The sequence below is a fragment of the Perissodus microlepis genome, chromosome 5 (assembly GCF_051167445.1).
Source record: "Perissodus microlepis isolate ML-2025 ecotype Zambia chromosome 5, ASM5116744v1, whole genome shotgun sequence".
Taxonomy (NCBI): domain Eukaryota; kingdom Metazoa; phylum Chordata; class Actinopteri; order Cichliformes; family Cichlidae; genus Perissodus; species Perissodus microlepis.
Window position 1 is genome coordinate 22405653 of NC_140465.1, and position 27132 is coordinate 22432784.

Consider the following 27132-nt stretch of genomic DNA (forward strand, 5'->3'; position numbering starts at 1 on the left):
AAAACATTAATATGCTCTTTTATATGAAGTACTACAGTCATGGTAAAAAAGAAGGTGCACCCTCTTTCAGTGGAAAGAATTTATGTATCAGGACAGGATAAAAATAATCTCCTTAGCAGGTCTTAAAATAAGGTCAATACAACCTCAGATGAACTACAAAACATGACATGTTGCACTGTGTCATTATTTATTTAACAAAAACTAAGCCGAAATGCAGAAGGAGTGTGAAAACTAATTACACGCCATGATTCAGCAGCTTTTAGAACAACTTTAAAAAGTATTATCCTGAAGTAACTATTTTCTGTGTGACTTCATCATTGTTGTGGAGGATCTTTGTCTTTATAAAGGTTTGCCTGCATGTGCTTATGTACAAATCTCTTAAGATCCCATTGCAACACCTTGATCCTTTTTCAGCCACTCTGCTGTAGGTTTGCTGCTGTCGCATGACCCAGTTTCAGCCAAGTCTTACTTGTAAGACCGCCGACTTCACATCTGACTCTAAATACTTTAGCGTATTGAAGAGATCATGGTTGACTCAGAGAATACTACGTTCCTGTGGCTGCAAAACTATTCCAAGTTATCACCTGCCAACAGGTGATAACAACATTTTGGCAGTTGTTGTAGGGTTTTTGACTTTTGTCAAACGTAGTGCTGTGCAGGGCCAACATTTCCATGTTGGTCTTATCTATCTGAAAGACATTGTTCCAGAAATCTTGTGTTTTGTTCAGCTGTAATGTTGCAAACCTAGGTCATGGGAACCCTTATAAACAAACCTTATTTGTTCCGTCTTTTTTTTTTTTTTTAAATTGTCATGAACTTTTATATATGACATCATAACTGAGTACTGCGGAGTCTGAGGTGTCTTTTGCAGTTTCTCTTGGCGTTATATCGGTTGGGTGAATTTGCGTGAGATTATTTGGAAATGATCTTCAGCAACAATTACTTCTTTAACATTATTGTTGATTAATTTCTTTATGTTTGTTAGTCTGCCAAATCAATCAATGTACTTGCCAAAACCTTTGCTTTAATAGAGGTGCTCACACTTTCTAATGATCAGTTAAACAAGTGCATTTGATTACGAACACCTTGTTGATACTTTCCCTCTTAATTCCCATGGAAGCAGTAAGGGTGTATTTATTTACTTATTCACACACTGCTTCTGCATTTTGGTTTAGTTTTTGTGAAAAAAATAATGACATGATGTAATATTGCATGTTTTGAAATTCATCTGAGGTTGTATTGACCCAGTTTAAAGAACTGCTAAGGGGCAGTTTTTCATTATTGTTATTATATTCTAATATGTAAAACCTCAGGATATACTTTTCTTTTTTTGCCATGACTACATACCAAAAAGCTCTACACAGCTGTTATCAATTACCTAGCCTATTATACCTGTGATCAGATCTATATTAGGTGACCCTTGGTAGGGTTTACAGGTCAACATACTCACTTAGTGTAGTAATACAGTAAAATCAGGTACAAGCTCCTACATACGGTCCAAGCCGTGCATATGTATGCTTGTATGCATGTAGTAATTACTCAGTATTATTGTTGTGGCTGAGTTGCTCTGCAGCTCGTCTTCAGCGGATAAGTCAAAACAGCTTTATTTTTATTTTTTTTTTACCATTTAATTACGATAATGTTCTAGTTGATGGCTTCTTAACCAATAAAAAGAGCGTATTAATTCTTGGGATCTTTGAAAGCATTTAAAGATATACAACAAAATGTTATTTTTTTCCCCTTTTTTCCCAATACATTTACATTTAACTGACCTTTCCAACTTTCGAAATGTAAATAATTTCTCGGTTTGAAAACTAAATGTTTCACTCTTGTGGCTCTTTCTTATTGGCGTACAAATCTGGAATGCCACGAAACGCACCGTCGAGATTGACATCTCTACGACCAATCACTAGTAGAACCCGCTGACACGACACCAATCACCTATCAGGATGTGGGAGGAGCTGGTTTGTTGACAGGAAATGCGAGGCGGACTCACTTCCACAACCCCTTCTCGCCTGTAGTTTAGCCGGACAAACAGCGGGGCTGACAGTTGGTCATCCCTCAGAGGTATGTGGACTTAAACTATGCGTTTCAAGACCGACGCGGGGCAAAGATGCAATGGAGGTCAATACTTGTTGGTCTTGTCGTATTGAGACTGTCTCTCAGCTGCATGCTGTGGCTAGCTTTCGGACTGGGACCTAGCTGGGGGTTCAACTTCCATCTCGGTTTCAATTTGCACAAACTGGACTTGCTGTTCAGGGAGGAAAAGGAGACCGAGCCGCGAGATAACTCGTGGTCTGAACGAATACACGGCCCCAGATATGAAGAGACGGAGACCACCTGTGCGTCGGCGGGAGAGGAGTCCCCAAAGAGGTCCTACCTGAGCTTCTTCGATGGCAACAAGGACGAGTACGTGCGGAGATACAGCTCTTTCCCGGACACACTAAAGGCCAAAATGAAAGACATGGCCAAAGAAATGTTCTACTTCGGATATGACAATTATATGAAATATGCCTTTCCCGAGGACGAGCTGAATCCAATTGACTGTGAAGGGAGGGGTCCAGACGTGCAAAACCCGTGAGTCATTCACTGTTGCCCCGATTACCTGAACTGACTGGACCTGCTACCGTGAAATGCAGTTCACGCTTCCAGGCGCTCAGTTATCTTAACTGTCTTCTGCACATTGCAGTTTGCATGCAGTTGTAATCAAATTGGCTTGTAGTAAAATGTTGCTGCTCTCTGTGCTGCCTACCGGTAATCACTCAAGAACGGGTCAGGGTTTACAAATGGGAACCGGAGGAGAGTTCAAACCATGTTTTCTCTAAATAGAAAGCGTTTACATAATTCTTATAATTTTGTGGCAATGCCAGCCTAGGTCAGATGACTCCCACTGAACAGTCCTGTATTTTCCAAGCTTAAAGAGTCTTGACAGGGATCCTGTGGGTTTCTGTGAAGTATAGCCTGTTTTTCTTCATAACTTATTCAAAATTATGAAATCAAATGGTTCTAAGCAAATGTATAGTTTAAGAAAAACAGAGTGAAACAACTATTTTACCCTCATGTTTGTCTTGAATTAATCAGTAAGTGTTATTTCCAAGGTTGGGTGATGTATACTTGTTTGTTTTCTGACAAAGCCTCTAGATCCTGGAGAGATTTAGTCTACAGTCTTGTTTCCCCAAAACTGAGTCTGATACTGAGCAAAAAGCTCCAAAGCCTGCTGTAGTTTTCCAAATCATTTAAACTTTGTTTAATTAAAAATGGTACAATGATAAAACATAAATGGTCAAACTGAAAAAATCTTTTTGGCACAGAAGTAAGATCAGCACAGTTTGGCAACACCTCTTCTTTAAATAAAGCTAGGCAAGAATATGTGACACGAGGGAGCTCAGCTGTTGGCATTTTTAAAATGCAAGGTTTTTCCCATTTTCGCTTGATATAGGATTCATTGTAGATGTTTTATTATGTGGAAAAGTTTTTCCCTGTGTGACAGGTCCAGGCTGCAGGCAGCCCATTTTTAGCACTTTACTTACTTACTGATGCAGTTGTGATAATATCTGCCACTGCTGAGTCAGCAGTGCTATCCATCAGCTTTCCCTTCAGTCCCTTTAAAAGAAACAATGCTTTTCAAATTGTAACAGGTTTCCCCTTCAGCTGGAACTACACGCAGAACTACAACTAGATACGCAGATACTTCATTGTTCCCAAAGGAAATTTTGACATCTAGTAGCTTGTGAATGACAGAACATTAAGCACAAAAGCCACCAAATACAGATTTGAATAGGGAAACTAGAGGAATATTATAACGGAGTAACCAAAGGTTGTGCAAAACTACAAAAGCGAATAGATGGTACCTCAGTAATGAGAGCTGTCCCTGTTGTAAGATATGCAACTGGTATGATGTGTGAGGTATGCTGAAGTGTAGGTAGTGCAAAGGGTGATCCCCATACAAAAACATTACAGGATGCATTCACAATGCAAGAATTATTACCACTGTAAAGAAAACTGTCAGAAAACTGGACAAAAAGTGTAAATGTGTCTGTGCATAGCACTGATATAGCCAATATCAAGACTATCTGATGCAGAAAATTATGCTGATAAGTCAGCATCTCTGGCTCCTTTCCTCTTCTGTGATGCGTTCAAGAGCTTTATGGTTCAAGGCAGAATAGATTTCCTCAATCTGTCAGTTGTATCAGAAAAAGTTTTGAGATATATCACTAACATTAAGAGAAATTTTGTGTGTGTGTGTGTGGGGGGGGGGACTTTCTCTTCTCAAGTGTTTTCTAAGACAAGAAGGGATTTTATAATTTTTAATGGCTAGTTCCTTTTCATGACACCAAACTGATCAATGATAATCTGCAAATTATTTTATAATTAATAATTGTGAGTTGCCCTGTTGTGAGCTGCACTGATAAATAAGTATTCATGTTTTAATACCCTCTTATCAGTCCTACACTGTTTATGTTGTCAAATCAGAAGAAAAATCCTTACTTAATGGGAAGACTTATTCTCATATGCAGTGATAAAACTGTGAATATCACTTTGTTGTTGGATTTAAAGTGCGCTTTATGTTTTGAGATCAGTATAATGTATGTCTCCCACTTGTGTGTGAAACCACAGTCTGTTTCACTTCTTTTATTTCAGATCAAATATCAACATAAATGATGTCTTGGGGAACTATTCCCTTACTCTCATTGACACCTTGGACACTCTGTTGGTAGGTTGTTTATTTACTGTCCTGCTTGCACTGCATTAAAGCAATGGTGACTGGTACTTCCTCTGTGAGTTGTGGGTTTTCCGTTTCCTTTTTTTTTTTGGCTTAGTTTTATATTTTAGACATAATACCAGATCGAACATGAATAAAGTGAAGATGTTCACATATCTTTACCTAAATACTTTCCTTAAATCAGCCTCCAATTCCAGTTTTGGCATTTCTTTGTTTTAAACATCTATTAAATCTTTTTTTTTTTTTTTTTAAATTAAAACTGCTGTCACTTCCCATTTATATAATTTAAAGACCATTCTATCATCAATGCAAAACAATTATTTAGTCTTGCAGTGATTTTTTTTCTTCTTCTTCCCATAACAAATACAGTCTTTAGCCAATTTCTCCAGTCTCTCACACTGGGAGCTTCTGGTTTAATCCAAGGCGATGTCGTTGTATTTTTTCTATCAGTAGCATAATTCAAAGTAAATACACGAGTTTCTCTGCTCTGCACTACATTCAGAACAACGTTGTTAGCACTTCCTCTGTAAGTTGTGGGTTTTCTGCCAAGCTTATAAGTTCCCGTGCATGAAGCCAGGTGCAAGTGTTACCGTGTCAGTCTTAAAACTGACAGCTGATTGTTGATTTACTGTGGTTATACAGTATGTGGTTTTTCTCACCAGGTGCTCGGCAACGTGTCAGAGTTTCAAAGAGCCGTCAAACTGGTTATAGATACTGTATCTTTTGACAAGGACTCAACTGTGCAAGTTTTTGAGGCAAACATCAGGTACATATGTCACTATTTTCACAGTCTGTAGGAATCAAAATATGTCAGTGTACACATTTTTAAAGCAAAACATCTGATATGATGACTCATGTAACGCTTATCATGATAATTGCTTTCGATAAGCTTTTAAATATCTGGTTATGTGTAGAACTCCGGTGTTATATTTCTTTCTTTTTTGTTTTTTAAACTGAAGGATCTTGGGAAGCCTTATTTCAGCACACATTCTGCTGACTGACCCAAAACATCCTTTTGGCAATGTGGGCTTTGAAGGTTACGATAATGAGCTGCTACATTTGGCTCATGACTTGGCTGTGCGTTTGCTGCCAGCCTTTGAGAACACCAGCACAGGCATTCCCTACCCCAGGGTGAGTGAGACTGTTGTGACCACAAATTAGAGGTATATATTCTTTCGATCTCGCTTTGCAGCATACACCTTAGTTATCATGCGAGCAGAAATTTTCATTGGTCGCTGTAAATGCACTAGACTTGATTTGTTTGTATCTTTATCGCAGGTGAACCTGAAGAACGGAGTTCCCCCTGACAGTGTGAATGAGACCTGCACTGCAGGAGCCGGGTCCTTGCTGGTGGAGTTTGGAATTTTGAGCCGCTTAATTGGGGATTCGACATTTGAGTGGGTAGCTAGACGAGCTGTCAGAGCCCTGTGGAACCTGAGGAGCAACGAAACTGGTCTTTTGGGTATGTATGATGTGTAGTACAGCGTAAAGACTTCCCCTGGAAACGTTCTTTTTGTTTTTTCATTTTTTTTCTGTTTATTTGCTGAAATTATATGGCCACACAATGTGAATATAAACTTAAATTTCTCTTTTTAGGCAATGTAGTTAATATTCAAACAGGCCAGTGGGTTGGCAAGCAGAGTGGTCTTGGAGCTGGTATGGACTCCTTCTATGAGTACTTGCTTAAGTCGTACATCCTCTTTGGAGAAAAAGAGGACTACCGTATGTTTACAGCTGCTTATGAAAGCATCCAGAATCACATGAGACGAGGGTGAGTTCAGCACTAAAGAAATGTGACACAGCAGCATTGCACAGATTCACTGGGTTGCAAATGAAATGTGAAATGAATCTCAGCTATGTAAATCAGTCACTGTCGGATTAAACAAGCAAAGAGGAAATAAAACTGCTGATGGTTTTTGGTTTTAGTTTCTTACTAAAGGAAACTTCAGGAAGGAAGGAAAACTAGATTCAGAAACTTAAAGCTGTCATGAGACTTAACAGAGATACACATCAGCCTTTTATTCCTCATCAGTAAACACCGATAAACACCTGTTAAGGATCTGAAGTGTTTTTGTCTTTATGATTAAAATCTCTTTGCAGCGTATAAAATCACAACTTCACTGTGATTTCATTTAGAGGCATAGGGACTAGTATTACATATTATTTCTGTGTTTTTTTCCAGGAGAGAGTCGTGCAATGAAGGAGAAGGTGACCCACCTCTCTATGTTAATGTGAACATGTTCAGTGGTGAGATAATGAACACCTGGATTGACTCACTTCAGGCTTTCTTTCCTGGCCTTCAGGTGAGGATTATAGTGGCAGCCGTGAGTAGAACGTGACCGAGGTATCGGCCTATATTGTCGGTTTCCTGATGTATTTGTATTGCCGTGTAAAACAGTTCTTAAATGAAAATTAAAAATGTTTTAAAAATGCTCTTTAACCATGTTATGAGTGTTGATGTTGCATGGTTTGTCCACCAGAGGGCACTTTGCAACCTGCCTGGCAACTAATCCTCTCTGAGTCAGTAATACTTATTATGCTATTAAAACAAGATTATTTTTAAACTGCATTGTCATGTTATCCTAGTAAAGACTCACAAATAACTACACAACACATGTTAGGGAAATTCTCTTCTTCTCATCTTCTTCTCTAGATTTCTCGAGAAATTTCTCTAGAAGTCTAGAATCTTTGTTTTGTGTGTCTGAAAGACAAAAATTATCAGCTTATATATCAAATTTTTTAAATTCCCCAAATATTGATAGCAATCTAAAAAAATCCTGTACTGTAAACAGCATGGTGCATACATTGTTTTGTTAATCTAAATTAAAGCTCTACTTCTGCCTCATAGGTGCTGAATGGCGATGTAGATGATGCCATTTGCCTGCATGCCTTCTACTATGCCATCTGGAAGCGCTTTGGAGCTCTGCCAGAAAGATACAACTGGCAGCTGCAGGCTCCTGATGTGCTTTTCTACCCTTTAAGACCAGAACTAGTGGAGTCTACTTACCTGCTGTACCAGGTAACAGTCATGGTCTTTGTTCCACAGCGTTTGGTGCTGCTGTCAGTGACTGTTACATCTCACACAAGTCTTCTTTTTAACTTCTGCAGGCAACCAAAAATCCTTTCTATCTGCATGTTGGAATGGATATTCTACAGAGCCTTGAGAAAAATGCCAAAGTCAGGTGAGATTAAGTTTAAAGTTGTAGATGCTTTTGTCCAAGAAATAATAATAAAAAAATACACTGTTTACTCTTTTTGAGCTTGTTAAAGCTCTTCTGTGTTTGCTTTTGGCTGAGCTGAATTGTGTTCTTTGCAGATGTGGGTATGCCACTCTCCATCACGTCGTGGATAAATCCAAAGAGGATCGCATGGAGAGCTTTTTCCTCAGCGAGACATGCAAATATCTTTATCTGGTAAGTTGCAGCTTGACCATTCAGAGAGAAAGCTATGTCTTATATGGCTATAAAATTATATGAGCACAGTATATAGTCGAGACAGATCTTTATCCAAGTTATTGCAAGAGATTAGATATCATCTTCTACAAATTGCGACATCAACCACTGGTTGGAACTCTTGCTTTGAACCCTCACGTTTATCATTTTGATCATTAATTTTCTAAGGACGTATGTGGTACTTTTGGTTGCTCCCTTATTTCCCCAGAGGGCGCTACACAGGGTGGAGCCGCATGTTTGATTTGGCACAGGTTTAATACCGGATGCCCTTCCTGATGCAGCCCTCCCATTTTCCCCGCCTTTATTACTGGCAGTGGGAGTACACTACCAGTTGCTTTAGATTTCTGCACTGAATCCACACCATAGGTACATCATAGCCGCAAATCCCTCTTAAACCCTGTTACGTGAACTAATGTGCACGTACATGGAAATGTAACTTACATGTCATGTTGACACATTGTGCAAGTATTGTGTTCACAGAGTTTCAACTACTATTTTACCACAGTTGAATTTATCATTGAGAGAATAATAACAATCGCCTCAATATATAAATATTTAAAGATGTCTGCAAATTCCTGGAGGGGCATTGCTGAACTTATTGGGAATGTACAAATAAGTGGAAAAACTTAAGGGGCAAGTATGTTTGCACCCGAAATGACACACACAAAGAAACAAAAACCCACTGACCACAACAAAGAGTAAGGACGCAGAAGGGAAAAAGTTGCAGGATTTTACTTGTCTCTATTGTGGCTGGCAGTGCATATAAAACTCCAGGACACAACCACAAGGTCATTAATGTGTAACACACACACAATCATGAATGCTGGCAACAGCGTCAGCTACTTGTGTAGTTTATGTCATAGACTCTTCAAAATGTAACGAGAAGTCTAAATCACCTGTAGCTTGTGGCCCCCTGAAGCTGTGTGTGTATGTTCTCCTGATTCTAAGGTGTACTGCCTGCCTGCCCTGGCCTCATATTCCACTTAATGATCAGTTTGTCTCAGCATTTCAAATCCTCTGTGTCAAACCGTCTTGCTTTCACATACCATGACCACATGCAGTGATTTATTGTCCTACGTGGCTAAAAGATTGATTTTCTAAGCCAGTGTACTCACAGTGCCGTTCGAAGCCTGGATGAATGGGGAGGGTTGTGTGGGGAACAGCATTTTAGACAAAGTTAGAGAGGCAAGGGTTAGATGGTCTGGACATGTGGAAATCACAAATTAAATCTGCCTTCTCAGATATAGAGCAATGCTGCTCCTTGTAAGCAGAAGGTTTGAAATACTATCATTGTACTTACTAGAACTGGAGTATAGACCAGAGTATAAACTCCTCTGTGAGCCACATCTTTTTGTGATCCAAAGAAAATTTAAAATGCTCCAGATGGCACCAAGAAAAAATGTCACTGACGTCCAGTTCACTGACTTGAATTAGCTGAGATAAGGACTTGCAGGCAGCTGGGACCTACATGTTGCCCAAAATGACCACGCCCAGTTACAGCATCATCTTTGTTATGCTGTTTAAACGGGTAAGTATTGAATGGACATATTAACTGTGGGGACCAAAACCATTGAGGTTTCCATGAGGTATGAGCCAGGTGTTAGTACTGATGTCCTACCTGTCTTCATTCTGTGTAAATAAAAACCTCTCCTATGCATTGCAGCTGTTTGATGAAGACAACCCACTTCACAAATCCGATAACAAGTACATCTTCACAACCGAGGGTCATGTTGTGCCTATAGACAAACGCTTCAGGGAGAAACAATGGAATGATGACTTTCCATGTGAGGAGGGAGCGCTGACAGAAAGAGAGCCAGTCAACCAGCCTGCTGCAAGAAACATCAGCAATGTAAGGCCATCTTCCTGTTGAATCTAGGTCACTGTTCTCACATTACAAATAATTCAACAGTAATTGTTTTCTTTTTAAAACTCTCTGCAGTGTAACAGGATCCCAGAGGAGCGACGGTACACTCTCCCATTAAAGAGCATCTACATGAGGCAAATAGATCACATGGTGGGACTTTTTTGAGTGATGGGATGGATGTAATGACATTGGCAGGAGCAGGCCTTTATTGCACAGATGAACTGACCACTTGTTGGTTAAAATCCTCTTCCTGTCTGTTCTGCTGCTCGGGGAACTCACAATAAAGTAATCCTGAGAAAGCAATTTGATTAAATTAAGTTTGAGCTTTTTGTTTCTGTTTTGCTGGATGAAAATGTTGCCAGACTTTTTCTGTGAGAAGATGAGGATTCATCCTTCGTTGCATTTTGGCAGGCAAATCATTGAGAAAGTGGTGAATAACTGTTGTGTTCTTATAGAACAAAAAAAATGTCTGTTCAGGTATGAATGTGTGTGATTATGTTTGTGTATGCACATTTGAATTTTCAGCTGAGCTGGGAATCATAATGCTGTGTTAATGGGAACAGTGCCATCTAGCCACATGAAAATGCATAGCCTATAAAAACACTCAACTTAACAAAAGTCTCTCTAAACATGAGGATATGGTGCCTCCTTGCAGGTGATTCACACTAGATCAGTGCTTCTACATAAGGGCTGTATATTAACAGATGATAGTAACAGGTACGAACTGTCAAATCCAGAGGCTGCGTTAGATCGTGGTCATAGGAATGTCGTTCTTTTTGTACACCTGAGGCTGGTTTGCAAAAGAGTCTAAACTATTGCCACTATGAATATTTTTTTTTTCTTAAACCGCACTAGCCATATTGCAAGGATTTTAAACTGTCTTCTGTCTTAGTTGTGTTTTGCACATCACATAAAACCTCAGTATCCAGGGAGTTACAGACAACATAAAGGTAAACTGCCTCCTGCTTGTTAGCTGTTAATTAATTTCTGATTAGTATTGAGCTAAACATTGATCTCTCAGGCTTCTAGCTACTCAATGTCTTACAAAGAACAGAGCAGTGCCACAACTGTATGAGCGGGGGATTAATGACTCTTTAAAGTGCCTTCAATTTGTCTTCGTTTCTCTGGATGCTGTGCAATGTATATGTTAATGTTGTGAATAACTTGGCTGAAAAAAAGGCCACTGTAATGTTTTGCAAAAAGAGTCATTCCATATGTATGTACAGTTTTACACTGATTATGACATGAAGCTCTTTTTTTAGATGTAAAAAAACAAGCCATAAAATGTATTGTTTTTTTCCCCCAATGATAGTTAATTTTCAAGAAGTGCGAATTGATTTTTTTTTCTCTCAGACACGGTCAGTATACAGACTTTCCTGCAATTTAATTTCTGTTATCAGGATGATTACCACGTGGTGAGAACTCAGGGTTTAAAATAAACACATAATCAATGAATGCTTTCATAAGAAATAAAACTTTTTGAAACGTTGCCTACAATATCTCGAGATGGTGCTGGTTTTCTTGCAAATGAGTGGCTACACTGAAGTACAGTTGTACTGTGAAAACTGATTTTCTTCCACAAATATAAACAGAGAATGTTGTTGTTTTTTTTTTTTTAATTAGCTGTGATGTTTTATTCGTGTACAGATTTAGTGTTTTTTTTTTTTTTGTTTGTTTTTTTCCACTTTTGCCAAACATCCTGACTGTATATTGACTGTAGTGACTGCATTACACAATGACATTATAATATAAATGTTTTATTTGTAGAAGATGGCTATTCATCTTCTTTGATAATGTGCTGAATTATATCAGTGATATTTAAGTTCTCTAAAGGAAATTACCCCGATCGCTTCAAAGTAATAGTTGCAGGTAATGTACACGTTTATTTTCTTCCGAGGAGTTAAATGAAATGATTGATACCAGCTGATAGTCTGGAAAGCACAGAATGCTAATCACAGCTATGTCACAAACTTGTTGCTCAGAACTATCAGTTGTAGAGCTTTTGCATGTTTATTCAGAGAGTTTGGAAATATGCCTTTTATTAGCTTGAGAGAACATTCATAACTTTGCTAAAAGAGGCCACTGTACTGTTTATTAGAGCAATTATCCTACGTTTGCAGAGGGAAACAGTTTCCTTTGCTCTGTCCAAGGAGAAAAAATTCCATTCTCAAGTACACTGAAGCTCAGCACATAATTTGTTTAATCAAAATGAAAACAGTCTGTTTGTGGCTCTTATACATTAAAGGGGATCTATTAGTCTCATTTCCAGCTCCTTATTTTTATTAATGAACTCTAATAGAGTTATTTGAATTTTTCACAGTTTGAAATAATATTGACCAAATGGCTTTGGTTCAGGCCCTCAGTTCTTCCTTTCTGAAACAAGCTCTTTTAGCTCCCTTCTCCCGTTCTGTAGGATAACTTTCTCCTGATTAGTTGCCCCTTTAGAGCAGAAGAGACGATCAATGTCAGGTCTTACAGATGATGACACTTTTTTTCTTTTTGCCTCTCTAAACACTTGAGAATCGAGGAAAAAGGAATCTTCCCATTGAACTTTTTGGGGGATTTCCTTCCTCTTTGGAGCTAAAAAAGGCCACCCAAACACATGAGATATCAATGGAAAGCCCCAGATGTCCTCTTTTGAGTACATCAGACTTAGTAGGGTCAAAAGATATAGACCAAAAACAAATGTCCACAGAGGACATAAATGAACAGGCTGGTTCTCAGGAGGATAAACCATCACAGTGGGTTTTAAGTCATACAATCTTAATGTGATTGAAGTGCAGAACCTTCAGCTTTAACTTAATGGGTTTTACAACGTATAGCATTAACTACTTTGGAACGAAAGCAATTTTTATTGCTTAAACAAGGATGAATTTTAAGTAACATTTTTTCCAGGCAATGGCTAGAACCCATGGAGTTCTTCTTCAGTTGCAGCTTATTTGCTGGACTTTCTACCTTCAGTTTGGCCTTCAGTAACTGAGAAAAATACCGCATTTGGTTGAGATCGGGTGACTGACCTGGCCGTTCAAGAATATTTCATTTCTTTGCATTGGGAAATTCTTGTCTTGCTTCTGCAGTATGCTTTGGGTCAGTACTTATTTGCACTGTGAAGCACTGTCTGATCCCGATTCCACTGGCAGACATGCACGTACCAGAGTATTGCCTCCACCGTGTTTGACTCATCATGTGGTGAGCTTCAAATTACGACCTTTCGTCTGTGCAGGCTCTGTAAGATGTTTTCAGGCAACGTCTAATCTTGTCTATCTGTTTTTGAGTTCTGGAGCAGATGGCTGAAATTTTTGGACTTTTAATTGTTTTCTAATACATTTTAGAGCTTTTTTCTGCTGATGAAGATGGTAGATTTTTCACTTGTAACGTTTTTCCTTTTTGAGACATTTATTTTGTATTTTCGGCCTAATGATGACCTTATTGACTTACTTTGTGATCCCTTTGGTCCTAATTTTGAGATTTCCACTGAAAATATATGAAATGCAAGTTCAACCCCTGGACTCAAGTTCAGTTCTCTTAATTTGACAAAGCAACAAGCTTCAGTTGGACATGGAGTTGTCAGTCAATTATTCTATTTTGAGCTTCTGAAAATCTACATATAAAAAAATGTAACTGCTGAATAGTTACTGTATTTAAAAAACAGGGAGGCAAAGAATCTTCAACGCAGAGCTGTTCTTTGAACGTTTATGAAGAACTAAAGGCGGTCACTTGTAAAAATGACACGTTTCAATGATTTAAGTAAGAAATATTCAGTGAAAATAATAAATGTAAAATTCTAAACACAACACTGCAGAGTTGCTTTTAATTTGTGAAAGACTGAGAAGTACTGAGTTTTCTACAGAAGCTTTAATAAGTTTGATCAAGGAATACAATTAGTGGTTTCTGTACAGAATTGTTGGCTCAAAGGCCCAGAGTTTTAATTAACTTAAACAAATCTTTGACAAATCTATCCCTCGACATTGTTACATATCAACATGCTGTCGCCATACTTAATTAACTGTCCAACAGAAATCTGCTTAATTATATACACTGGCCATTTTCAACTATTGTAAAGAGTTAGATTTCCTAACACTTTCATGTGACTCGAGCATGTCACAGGTTCGATTTGTGACATGCTCGAGTTATGTTACAAACTGCTGTAGTGTGTTTGTACATAAAAGCCGTTTCTAGTGAAAGGTTCTGTTAAAATATCTAACAGAGGCTGAAGTGCATATGCAGGTGGTTAGGTCATCTTCTTTGCCCTTTTAGCCGTACACTGATCACTTACCGTAACACAGAGACAATGCATTAGCCGGAAATGTTTTCACATTACATGAGAAAAAAAAATCACTGTTTGCTGACAGAAGCTCCTGATGTTTTAACTACACACTGCATGCCACCCCCCAAAGACCAGTTCAAGAGACTTGAGAGAAAATTTAGATGAACTGAAATTCAACTCATCTGAAATCTGCACGGAAGTTTCTGAATTTGGAGCTATCTGAAAAAAAGTTCTTTGTCAAAGCTAGAACTTAATTTTGAACACAAAAAATAGATTTTTCTTTTTTGCATTCGCTGATTTGAGGATGGCCGCTTGCAGGGCCCGTTTTCATCTTCAGGCCTCAGTTTGAATTGAGAAAAAGATCTGTGAAATGTGATAGGGCTCTACCAGCACCCTGTAAAAAAACAAAAAACAAAACAGGAGTGAACCATAGTGACCGATGACAACAGTTCATCCTGATTATCTTTAAAATAATTTTTCTACTTTGCTCACCTTCATCTGGTTTTCTGCGTGTTTTTTTAGAAGAGACCGCAATCCTTCAGGTTTTCTTTGATGATGATGTCGGTTACGGCATCGAACACAAACTTGACGTTCTCTGTGTCGGTAGCGCAGGTCATGTGAGAGTAGATTTCTTTGACGTCCCTGCGCAGGTTCAGGTCCAAGAACTGCACTTTGATATAGTTACCAGCATCCTCATAGGTATTGGGGCCTGGGTGAGACAGTGTAATTATAAAGTTTTGCTTTTACTTAGTTTGCCACTATCTTAAATATGTATTTGAAATGATTATCTCACCATCATATTCAGGGAAACACATGCTGAGATGTGCTTTCTTGATCTTCTCAAGGAACACATCTTTCTTGTTGAGGAAGAGTACGATGGAGGTGGTGGCAAAGTAGCGGTGGTTGCAGATACTGTTAAATAAGTGCAGACTCTCGTGCATGCGATTCTGGGAGAAAAAAAATCCCAGTGAAGAGACTTTCCAAAAACATGGACCCTAATAAAAGAATATCAAGTATCTAGTTTAACTTGTCATACCACTTCATCATCCTCCACCAGGACCATGTCATAGGCGCTCAGAGCAGCAATGAAGATGATACAGGTCACGCCTTCGAAACAATGGATCCACTTCTTCCTCTCTGACCTCTGACCTCCCACATCAAACATTCTGCACGAGAACAGGAGCATGTTGCCTTGTTTGCCACCGTGCACACAGGAAGCCCAGCGGCTGATTTGTTTGTCCTATTCTCTTGATAAACATTGCTCCGGCTCACCTGAAATTGAGATCTTTGAAAGAAAACTGAGTTTCGATGATACCAGTGGTCTTCACTCTTGATCGCAGCACATCCTGCTCAGTGGGCACGTAGCCTGGTTGGATCAGTCGCTCCAAGTCATTCAGATAGCTGCCGGGGGAAGGAGAAGAGAATAAATCAATGACACATCCTGATACAAGAGATTAAAATAATGTAGCAATGTTAAACCTGAGTAAATTTGATATCTTACTATCCAGCAGAGTCGTTGAGTTGGTACTCTGAAGCTCTGTCAAAGCATGCCTGTATGCCAGAATCTTTCCACAGACGCAGAATGATATCTGACATTTCTTTAGGCATGGTGCCTTCCTCAATGGTGTCTGCAAGATGCATGAGTTTCCTGGCATCATCCTGCACGGAGGCATGTGTGTGTTTAGTGAGCTATAAGGACCATGAAATCTGTTTAGCTTCATATGTATGTGGAAATGAGTGTCAGCAAAGGTTACCTGCTGATCAGAGTGCCCATAGTTGATATTGAGCGTGTTCATGGCCTTCACAATGGCCATGATGGACTGCAGGGTGTTGCTGTAGATGATGGTAATGAACTCCAAGCATTCTTCAAGCGAGTAACCATCTTTGTGGATAATTCTGGTGAGAAAAATGTAGCATTAAAAAAATGCAACTTACAGTCAACTCTAAAAGAAGGTCAGCATTGCTCAGATGCAAAGTCAGCTTACTTCATCTGTTTGACAATAGTGCTTTTGCCTGATTCTCCAGCACCTGTATGGAAGAAGAACAAGAATTGAATTGTTTGAATGACATATTTATAAAAATGCTTTAATCATGTTTAAGGATCTAGGGAAAGATAAGTGGGTAATTTTGACCTTATTTTTGGTGCTAATTTTGTATTTTTGAGTTAATTACAGAAGACTTTGCAATTTTTTATCAGATAAAGGGACTTCTTACTTCAGGTCTAATCTTTTCTTATCCCTGACCTACATTACTAGAGGACTCAAAAAAGCTATAAATGACGCAATATCCATGACCATTTGTCAGATAAATATACCTGACTGTAATACTGAATGACTTTCCTGAAAAATTCAGTATTTCTTTATACAGCAAAACACAGTGTGGTGTATGAAATTACTGGTTAAGTTGCTGATCAATTTAAAACTGTAAATCTTCACAGACATGACTTTTTACAAGCACATTTCTCATTGATTTATTGACACATTGCCTAAAGTGTATTTAAAATATATTTGAGGGCTACAGCCACAGGCTGTGTTTGGGTTTTGTGGTACGGTATCTGTGTCCTTCACGGTTAAACCCTTTGTGCTGAAGGACCTGTTGTTTCAGGATTAACAGAGGATCGGCTTGAGTGATTATCAAGGTGTCTTAGCAATTTAGGGACACAGGTGATTAGGCCTTTACATGACACAGACATGTAACTTCTTATCAACACCTAGGCTGTTTTAAAATTAGGCAATTTGGTAAGTTTTTAAGGGTTTTGGGGTAAATAAGATCTATCCATAGCAGTACTTCTACTTTATTTGTATGATTATTTGACATCAAGTATATGAAAAAAAATTGCATCAAGAAAAAAGGGAGTTTTGTATGTTTTTTCTTTGCAAACTCAAGTTTGCGAACAGAACATGCTACAGACAAAACTTTAATTAGAATTAAAAGTGCTCTAATTATCATCACCATGGGCCCTTAGATATGTATAAGCAGATATTGTTGTTTTCTACTAATGCGTCTTAGCCATTTGGTTCTACCAGCTCTCCTGTCTTTACCTAGCAGCAGCAGCTTGACAGTTCTTGCATCCTTGTCGGCATCCTCCTTCAGTTTCTTCTCCAGCTCCCTGGAGCGTTTTTCCTCAGCGCTGGCTCCAGCTCCCATCCTACTTTACCCGGCGTGGGCCCCCTTTGCTCAAAGGCCAAGTGTCAAGAAAAATGGAGGCAGGTCCTAGCTGCTCGTCAACAATGTGACCGGAGCCTTCAACTGTGCAGCTGATGAGTCAACTGCGTGCTGCAAACACTGGAGAATGTTTGAGCATTTTCCTGACTTAGGAAAGGATTTTGGGCATCCTCTACCCACCTGATCAGTGGTGACCAATAGAGCACAAGGACAGGAGTGCTTTTAGGGCAGAGCGAAAGGTGCAGGGGAAGACTCGGGCATACATCAGTGTAGGATCTAACCTATCTAACCTTTATGGGGATTTTGCTGTGCTCAGCGGAAGATGAACAGCGGCTCAAGTGCTTATCTCTCTGTGTTGTTTTTAGGTGCCTTCAAACAGGACCATGTGAGGCTAAATATTTGTGATGCTAGGTGTTTTATATAAGTGCAATTGTGGTTAACCAAACGAAATCCGTTCCACATTAGCAGTAAGTTAAATTATTAAATCTGGAAAGATAATGAGTGTATGTTTGCATGTTGTGTGCTTAGTGCTTTTAAGGGACTAAAGATAGATAAAGGTTTTGTAATTTGTTTTTAAACAGACAAACAAATAAACAATTGTATTTAATCAATTAGCCAACAAAATACACAACCAGACGCTCAGTTCCAGGTCCAAATATGAAATACTAACATTTCTTATTACATACTACAGACTGAAGGGTGAGTTCTGAAGTGCTTAAAGGGCTTTAGGGTTTCACCCGACAGATCTCATTGACCTCAATCTGAAGCTGGTTAAGGATCCTAATCTACTCACGTTCAGTTGTCTATGCATGCTTGTATGTATGGCATGTGCACTGATGTGTTACGGATGAAATACATTTTCCTTAAAAATTCAATAAAGCAATCTTACTGTGCTCTTTTGAGGAGCTCAAAATGATAAAGTCACTGTGACTGAATACACTGTAGCCAATCAGCACAATGAGAGAATTTACCCAGGAGCTCTACTTTAGTAAGTGAAATTTGTTAGTCACTTCTTTACATTCTAAGCCACTTTACACTTCGGGTTTGTAGCATTTCAGAGTAAATCTTATACTTTTTACTCCGTTGGGTTTATTTGCCACCCACAAATACTAGTTACCAAACTTTTATATTAATTGACTAAGGAGCGCACAAGATTTAAAAAAAGAATAAGATACCTGATCAACTACCGTGCTTAAATAGAGTCCTATTTATTAATATGATTAATATTATTGATATACATTGACCACAACGTTATTAGGTACACCTGTTAACTATTGTGTTAATGGAAATATCTATCAGTCAGTCCCAGAGCACTAACCCAGTGCATTTAGACATGTTAACATGGTCAATTAGGCTTTATTAACTTTTTTTTTCTGGGCCTTTTCCCTCTCTCAGGAAAATAGCTACCGGCACTGTGTTTAAGCTATCCATACAGCTTTTGTTTAGTTTGGGCAGTAAGAGACTGACATTGTATTCATGCATATGGAGTCAGATAGCAAATGGAACAAAAGACACATGATCTTGATTAGTTGCAAGATGGTAAATGGTCTGTATTTGTATAGCGCTTTTCTTGGTCCTAAGGACCCCAAAGCGCTTTACACTATACACAATCATCCACCCATTCACACACACATTCACACACTGGTGATGGCAAGCTACAATGTAGCCACAGCCACCCTGGGGCGCACTGACAGAGGCGAGGCTGCCGGACACTGGCGCCAACGGGCCCTCTGACCACCACTAGTAGGCAACGGGTGTAGTGTCTTGCCCAAGTACACAACGACCGAGACTGTCTGAGCCGGGGCTCGAACCGGCAACCTTCCGATTACAAGACGAACGCCCAACTCTTGAGCCAAGATACACGATACAACACAAACATGCTTCAAGCTTGGTTCTTTTATCTCTCTTGTTTAGATTGTGGAAATATTTTAGGTAAAGTGACACAAAATTTATGTATTCATATCCAGATGATTCAAGAATTTAGAAAAGTAAAGATGTAAATCCCAACAGACTGTGCTGTCCCTGATATAATATCATAGTTTGAGCTCTCAAACATTCAGGCCTATTACTAGGCTGTCTTCAGAAGTGTTTTCAGTATGTTGCTGTCGGTCTACTTATCTGCAAATTTTACAACTTCATTGAGTATTTGTACTGCGTGGTTAGCTCTTCATACTACCATTTCCACTCCAATAGATCTTTACAGCAGAATCAGGTCTGCTATTAAAGTAAAAACTTTCACTCATTTGAAAAGTAACAGAGTAGGTGGGAAAGCCAATGCAGACGTTTTCTGGTGCTACTATGATTGAAGTGTAAGCAGCATGTTTTTTTTCCAGATATTTTTAGAACAGTGTCAACCACATCTGTATTTACTTACTTATGGTTATAAGGCTGTTACGAAGAAAGAAGTGCCTGCATGGCAGGAAGCATATCGTACTATGTACCAACACTGGCAAACAGAAGAGAACGTGTGTTATTATAAAATATAGAGCTTTAATTTATTAGTCAGCAACAATGATAAGGAAGAAAAGGTAATAATTTTTTTACAAGTCATTACAATAACACCAACTGTGCATACATAACTTTACCTCAAAGTCTGCAAATCATTTGCTTTTCTGATTTTTTTGAGAGCAAAAGAGAGAGAGAGAGAGAGAGAGAGAGGGAGAGAGAGAGAGAGAGAGAATAAAAATCACAATCTTGCCTTCAAGCCTTTCCCACCATAAAAAGGTGTGACCACATCCATAGCATTTCCATATTCCCACAACAAGAAAGACATTCACTGACATCCACAGCAATGTAGAATTTTAGACAAATACCACATACATACACTGTACACGTCATGCACAATGAAAAGCCACCTTCTAAAGATTTTGGGAAAGATTTCTTTTCAGGTTTGGTGGCAATCAGCTTTGCTAGTGTTTGTATTTGTGACACCTTGTAGAATTTAATCACTTCCATGCTTTTATATAACGTCTGTGGCGGAACTGTACTGGCAAACATCTTTGTTGGTAAGTAGTTGATACATTAAGCACATCCCTAATCAGAAACATTACTCTCCAAAGCTCTGAACATCAGCCCAGTTTTTGTAGACTGATTACATTTTACATATTCCCCCTGTTGAGAACTGATATTTAGCATAGAAATGTCAGGAATGGATTAAGAGAACTAAAAAGAAATTGTTAAGCCTACAAACTGAATGCTTTGCCTTATATGAATACACTATGTAAAATGCCACAGATATTGGGGAAGTATTTAATATTTTTGAAATGACCAATTCGACAACAGAAGGTGCTTTGTTCATTTTATAATCACAAACTGTTACAAACTCACACATAGCTGCCTGCTGGAATATCTTTTCCCAAAGAGAGAAAAGAGAAGGCAATGTTATGTTATCAGCTTTTGTGTCATTAAAAGCACCCCCCCCCCCCCCCCCCTTCCCCCCAAAAAAGAAAACAGCTTATCACAAAGATCACGTTAAGGATACGACACTGAGATGTGATATTCACATATAAACAAAACAAACACTTGGCAGCAACCGATTCTGGAAGAAGATGAGTAACAGCTCTACTTGAGGCCCGACTGGACCACATCGTGAAAGGAAAGACGTTCTACCTGCCACAGAGGGCTCTTCAATCACATATAACTGTACGTCCATGACGTCACAGCTGCAGTCTCTGGGCATTTCCATTATCCGTGCATGTCCTGTGAAATGCCATTTTTATTGTTTTTTCTGTCAACAGCTTGTACTTCGCAGTAAAAAAACAAAACAAACAAACTGTCCAATATACAGTACATAGATCTGGTGAAGTTCAGAGAGTTACGAGACATTCGCGGACATCCCGACTCCTCTTTCAGCTTAGACACTGAATACTGCCAGCAGTCAAAGGATCCAACATGGTCTTCACTTAGCAGTTTCTGAATACATGTCCATCAGTTCTTGTCCATGTATGGATACTCCCAATGTCTGGGTTTAGTGTCGCTGTTTCTTAAAAACACCAAACATAAAGATATTCTCAACAAAATAACACATCTTAATAAACAATAACACTAATAATAATAATATAATAACCACAATATTTGCACAGATTGATCTATTCACAAAAAACAGGGTTGCTAGATAGGTACAAATAATTACTTTTTACAACCTACAATAAATATTGTGTATTTCCCCCTCCCCCCGATCCCCGACAGTTACATAGAAACCGTTTGATGCTGTTGCGTTGTGTTTCTGCAGTTTCTGTCTTGTCTTTGATGAGAATTTGATTTTTCTATCTGACTGGAGTCATTCCCCTAAATGGAGGGTTGCAATGTTTAGGAGGTTGTGTGTAAAGGTAGACAGGGGGTTGTTTGAATACGATGTACATCAAGCTTCTCATGTCTCAGCTGGAGTTGTCTGCTCTTCATGATGCCGGCGATTACGAGGTTTCTTCTGTTCTTTCAGCTCTTTCAGGCTTTTGCCTTTGTTGTTCCCGAAGCTGCTGTCTCCCAGTTGCCAGTAATCCTGGCAGTACTGGTTGATCAGCCCCATCTCTGGTTGGCTGAGGATGGTTAGCAGGTCCTTATACTGACTGGCACTTGGAGTCCAGGCACTGGACTGAAGCGGAGGAAGAGCCGGGCTGCCTGTCTCCACCAAAATGTTGTTGACTGTGCGACTAGAAAGGACCACCAGTTGCAGTTTCACAAGAGTGTGCTTGAAGTTTTTCTCTGTGGACGTACACTGGTAGATGCCGCCGTCAGAGGACTGTAGAGAGCGGATCAGAAGTCCTTGATCTGTTTTCAGCATGCGACCCTCTGAGCGAATCTGGGACGAACAGAAGGCCAGTAAAGAGTTTAAGTTTAAAAAAAGATAAACAGAAAAAAAGATCATAGAAGGTTTAATATAAGAGCTGTACTCACCTCTTTCCTCCGGTCACTGTTTTCCTTCTGCACATGCCACTTGAGAGACATATGAGGAGACCTGGCCTGGCACTCCAAGAATGTAGTGCTTCCTTCCACCCCGTACTGAACTGTCTCCAGAGGGTTCTTATTGGCTACAAAACAACACATGATGTACAGTTGCAATTTTATTTGTGAGATAGCTCCCGAGTGAAAAAATGCTGGTGTCTAAATGCTATAGTCTTAGTACAACGCGACACTCACTGCTATAACCTCTGCACTGGCGGATAGGATTTCCATACTTCACATCTTGCCGACGACTCCGCCTAGAGGGGTCAAATCAACAGCCACAGATATAAAATTTAACAGAAACACACTTGAAAAATAAGAAACCTGCATAAATACTCCAACTGCAGAGGTGGGAAGTAATGAAGTGCAAATACTTTGTTGCTGCACTTCGTCTGCTTCATTTATATATTCCCTGTCTACACAATCCTGACCCTCACCTCTTCTGTGAGGCAGAATATCTGGAGCAGGATTTGCCATCCCAGGCACAGTACGGGTCCCTGGCGAGACAGCAGTCAGCGCAGACCTCCCCGTACACATCGCATCGATGGAGAGCCAAGTGGGTCACACCCAGGACTGATCCGACATACAACTGTTGCTGTTAAAAGAAAAACAAATACAAATTAGAAATTAAAACAGGAACATATTTTCGAGCAAAGGCCATTTATTTTACAATTCTGGACATCGCTAATGTTTCAAGGAAGAATTATAGATTTATATTTAAAGAATGAATAACTGATTGAAGCCACTTGCACTGAGTTTCTAAGCCATCATCCTCAATGTGACATAAGAAGGCTCCGGGTTAGGCTATACTCTAACCTAACCTAGAGTCCTGTGTCTGTTTTCAGTATAAGCTGCACCAAATTACACAAAATTTATAGTTGGATATCAGGTCTTGGTTGTGTACTACAACGTTTTGTATTTAATCATGCATTTTTTTTTCTTAGATTGTGTATTTTCATATTGAATTTGACGACTGTGTTCTCTGTCTGATTGCTGTTAGCTGAACTGTTTGGTCTGAATCAAATTACACTAACTTACCCTTTTTGATGAAATCTTCATAGTAGTGATTGGAGTGGGAACCTGAAGTGACATAATTAAAAAACATGTGAATGCTGGATTTGTTATTTTGTATCACAGATAACAAACATGGTATATAAATGTAGAGTAGGGCAAAAAGAGGATTAGTAAGTGACTAAGGCTGCAAGACTGACCTTGAACACCTCCACTTCCTCTAACACCAGCTCCTCGGTCTGCAAGTCATCTCTTGGCAGGACAATCACTTTCTGGACTGTACCTCGATCTGAAAGAGTGGGAAGAAGTAACTTTGGCTGAGCTCTGTTGATTTATTTGGCTATTAATACCTTGACCTTGGTTTCTTCATTGTTATTCTAAAATATCTGCAACAGAGAACTGGTTTTTGGAAAGCCACACTATGACTCATTAATGTTTAAGAGACAGATTGTTTCAACATGCGTGTGCAAACCTCCCAGCTAAAGCCAAGGCCACAGAATTTAACAGTGCACAATGATAGACGTGTAAGATTACTGTGCAATCATCAGACAATGCCCAGTTTTGTTCTTAAAACACTTACCTGTGCCCAAGAATAGCACCTCATAGCTCCCATCGGCAGCTGTCACTTGGTCAACGGCAATTGTGGTGAACTCGTAGTCCACATTGGTTCTGACCACCAGGGGGCGCTTGTGCACTGGGTATACAACGTTGTACATAGTGGGGTGGTTTCTCATGAAGTTGATAACCTCATCTGGGTAATCCTTTGTGGATTTCAGGTTGGGGGTAAAAGTGCCTCCAGGACACTAGTAAAAAACCAAAAATTTCTGTTGAGCAATTTACTTGTTTATCTTATTCATGGTTCTAGTAACATATATATTATATGTTTTAACTCACAGTGCCAGGTCGAGGGTAGGGGATTTTCCCAGTGTATGGCACCCACTGATAGTTAGGGCCTTCCTTGTGGGCAAATGGCCCATTAAAGACCATACGGATGTCAGCCATAGAGTACACACACACTGCCGAGCCTTTAAACACAGATCTGGAGGAGGGCAGGAGGAAAAGAAAAAAAAAGGTGAACACATAAAGACAGCAGCTCGAGGATTCAGATTTTCTCACTCCCTGGGATAATTAGTGCGATAGCTCTCCGTGGCTGGTAGAATCTACTTCCTTCCCACGTACTCACATACTTACAGGAACACACTGAAACATTATGACGCACAAACACACACTCAAACTGACTCAAGTAGAGTCAAGCTGTCTGACACACTGACATACAAACACCCACATACTGCAGAGAATCGCCAGAGTACAGGCTCTCGCCGCTGTGTGGTGGGTGTACTATGTTTGTAACTTCTGTCATGGGCCCCTGTCATTAGCACCACATGTGTTTTTATCAGCTGGGTTTAAACATGCCTGATGCCTAAAGAGAAGATGGAAACAATAATAGTATTTGTTTCTCAAATACATTAATCAGGACATGTTTATTATGACTCTGCGCGCACCTCCTCCTGCTTTGTGTGCCGTCAGAATCTCAGTTTACACGTCTGGTTGGTTGACTTGAATTTTAATGCTGTGTGCTGAATGACAACCTGCTATCAAACCTGACCTCTGAGGAACTTATAGGCTCAGTCAGCCTCCCAGAGGAACGCTACTCCCTCTGGGCTCCACATTCACTTTCTGTCTCGTCTTTGCATCCTGAATGTGACGGCCCACACAAATGCAATGCCGCATTTCAACATCAGACAGAGCAGACACCTTCGGGCTCAGCGGAAAGGAATAAAAACCACAGGAGGGAACCAAAACACACTTTCTATCCAAAACTGCATCAAAGTTAGAGAGTTTGAAAAAGCCATGCTTACCCTGAAACTGAGAAGACGCCATAGATGACAGGATTCTTTGTGTCTTGAGTTGGCTGGATATACACATCTCCTACAAGATAATGAAAAGATTTATAGCAATTAGTCAGAGTCATAAACCATAACAGGCAGTGCATGACGAAGTACTTGGATCCCTAAGTCGATTGCAACAGTTAAATGATATCACATTAGTAGACATTCTGCAGGTTTGCTGGCAAAAATACATGAAAAGTAGACAGAACTACTATGCACAAAATGGCCATGTAATGAGTGCAAATGCACAATGTTACTCCTGTGATACTCCTCCCTACTCTGACCTGTTTAAATCTGAAAAAATAAAACTGTTAAAATGAACCTAACTAACCCAAAGTAATAGTACTTGTGACACTGAGACTTTTTCTTCCTTCGCTGTGAGCTCATCATGAATTGCGGTTACGAGAGTCTCAATGAGATCCTGAATCTAAACTCTTCCAAAGCTGAAACTACAGTTCCTCGGCCTCAGCAGGGAATATATGTGAAATAGAGATCTCGGGTGAAACATGGCTTTAATAGGAGCCATATGGATCCAGTGACTGTGGGACTGAGGCGGTTTTGAGCCCTACATATCCTCTGATGGTTTCATTAGAGAAAAGTGCAAGGAAAAACAATAAGAAGGAAAACTGAAATACATTTAATGTAGACAGGTAGAGCAGAAAAACACCCAGTTCCATTTCATGGTTTTTCATCAATGGAAAAGAAGAAACAAGTTCTCAAATCACTTGTTTGAAAAGGCCTTGGACAAAAAAAATACCCTATAGTCAAAAGTCTTTAGAAAATACCAATTTCAGTGAATAGCCATGAAATCCTAGCCTCTCTTTTTATAACCCATGGTTATCTGAAAAGCTGAAAACAAGCAACAATAAGAGTGTGGATCCGCCTGCTCAGATTTCTCGCTCAAATATCAACTGACTGAAAGTAAGAAGCAGCATGTTAAAGAGCGAAAGGAAAGTTATGCATGTGGAACTGAAGGTGAAATGTAATAACACATGCTTTAATCTCTGTACCCTCGACTTTACTCAGCGTGCATTGGATAAACAAGAAGAAGCTTAAATCCACAAGGCTTGCATAAAAACATCATTCCTGACTCTGCAGAGCTCCTTAATAAACAAACTCCCTTTTGATCAGGAGTTTAAAATCTTTTCAAACATAAAAAAAAAATCTCCTTACATGCCAAGGTATGAAAATGACAGGTAATGGCCCCTCGCTTAAGCATAAAATTAACTTTTGGCAAACACTGCAGAAATTCATAACCCGTCCGACGCCAGTTTGACAGACCTCCTGGCTATAGAACAAGCGCAGTAAAAAAGAGAAAAGTCATAAATCGGCGACGAACTGGAACAAGTTGCATAATTCAAACTTTTGTTTCTGATGTGTCAGATCAGACAGAGTCTCTGAGGCGCTGTCAGCATCACATTAGCAGAGAAACATCTTTAATTGCTGTAAGCGCAGAAAGAACACAAAGGGCTGGGCTAAATAAGGTGCTGTGCAGTAAAAATAAAAGTGCAGGTGAATTATGCACTCAGTAAACAGTCACTGTGTGGAAGAAAAACTGTCAAATAAAGACAGATTGTATATTATTATCTCCCTAATACCCAGTCTGAAAAATGTGCACCTAAAATGTATTCTTAAAATGTCCAGTCGAAATGATTGCGGAGGAAATTTAAAAACAACCCTCTCCCCCAAAAATACATGAAGAGTGAGGATGTTTTATGGAGTTCAGTGACTAAAAAAAATAACTAGATTTAACTGAAGAAAACAAAAAAAATAATATTTCTCTCCATAATTACATTTTGGAAAAAGGCAATAAAACCTTA

The 27132-nt window shown here is 39.3% G+C and overlaps 3 protein-coding genes across 4 annotated transcripts in view; 1 reads left to right on the forward strand and 2 right to left on the reverse strand.

Annotated features, from left to right (window-relative positions):
* Positions 1-8: 8 nt before the first annotated feature.
* edem1 (ER degradation enhancer, mannosidase alpha-like 1) lies at positions 9-11536 on the forward strand. Its single transcript, XM_084928835.1, has 12 exons — positions 9-2577; positions 4642-4714; positions 5386-5489; positions 5683-5854; positions 6002-6185; positions 6320-6494; positions 6906-7026; positions 7572-7742; positions 7832-7905; positions 8040-8136; positions 9839-10024; positions 10115-11536. The coding sequence occupies exons 1-12, from the start codon at positions 2114-2116 to the stop codon at positions 10202-10204; spliced, it is 1911 nt and encodes a 636-aa protein (XP_084784961.1). The 5' UTR covers positions 9-2113; the 3' UTR covers positions 10205-11536.
* A 2339-nt stretch (positions 11537-13875) lies between these two features.
* On the reverse strand, positions 13876-17615 carry gnat1 (guanine nucleotide binding protein (G protein), alpha transducing activity polypeptide 1). Its single transcript, XM_084928836.1, has 9 exons — positions 17348-17615; positions 16292-16334; positions 16061-16202; positions 15808-15965; positions 15579-15707; positions 15343-15472; positions 15100-15253; positions 14799-15015; positions 13876-14700 (listed from the first exon to the last, which is right to left on the reverse strand). Exons 1-8 carry the CDS (start codon positions 17451-17453, stop codon positions 14825-14827), a joined length of 1053 nt encoding a protein of 350 aa, XP_084784962.1. The 5' UTR covers positions 17454-17615; the 3' UTR covers positions 13876-14700; positions 14799-14824.
* Positions 17616-19941: 2326 nt separating this feature from the next.
* sema3fa (sema domain, immunoglobulin domain (Ig), short basic domain, secreted, (semaphorin) 3Fa) overlaps positions 19942-27132 on the reverse strand; it is a 47150-nt gene continuing 39959 nt past the window's right edge. For both annotated transcript variants that reach the window (XM_084928840.1, XM_084928841.1), the window contains 9 exons: positions 25283-25352; positions 24318-24462; positions 24004-24226; positions 23624-23712; positions 23451-23492; positions 22850-23007; positions 22608-22669; positions 22365-22498; positions 19942-22269 (listed from right to left, as the gene is read on the reverse strand). In XM_084928840.1, coding sequence (XP_084784966.1) covers positions 21841-22269; positions 22365-22498; positions 22608-22669; positions 22850-23007; positions 23451-23492; positions 23624-23712; positions 24004-24226; positions 24318-24462; positions 25283-25352 — 1352 coding nt within the window. In that variant the 3' untranslated portion in view covers positions 19942-21840. The remainder of the gene's footprint in view (positions 22270-22364; positions 22499-22607; positions 22670-22849; positions 23008-23450; positions 23493-23623; positions 23713-24003; positions 24227-24317; positions 24463-25282; positions 25353-27132) is intronic.

Coding starts and splice junctions, on each gene's coding strand:
- edem1 (XM_084928835.1), top strand. CDS start 2,114: ATGCAATGGAGGTCAATACTTGTTGGTCTTGTCGTATTGAGACTGTCT. Junction 6,186..6,319: donor CAACGAAACTGGTCTTTTGG/GTATGTATGATG, acceptor TTCTCTTTTTAG/GCAATGTAGTTAATATTCAA. Junction 7,027..7,571: donor CTTTCTTTCCTGGCCTTCAG/GTGAGGATTATA, acceptor TCTGCCTCATAG/GTGCTGAATGGCGATGTAGA.
- gnat1 (XM_084928836.1), bottom strand. CDS start 17,453: ATGGGAGCTGGAGCCAGCGCTGAGGAAAAACGCTCCAGGGAGCTGGAG. Junction 16,335..17,347: donor TGTCAAGCTGCTGCTGCTAG/GTAAAGACAGGA, acceptor TCTTCCATACAG/GTGCTGGAGAATCAGGCAAA. Junction 15,708..15,807: donor CTCAACGACTCTGCTGGATA/GTAAGATATCAA, acceptor TTCCCCCGGCAG/CTATCTGAATGACTTGGAGC.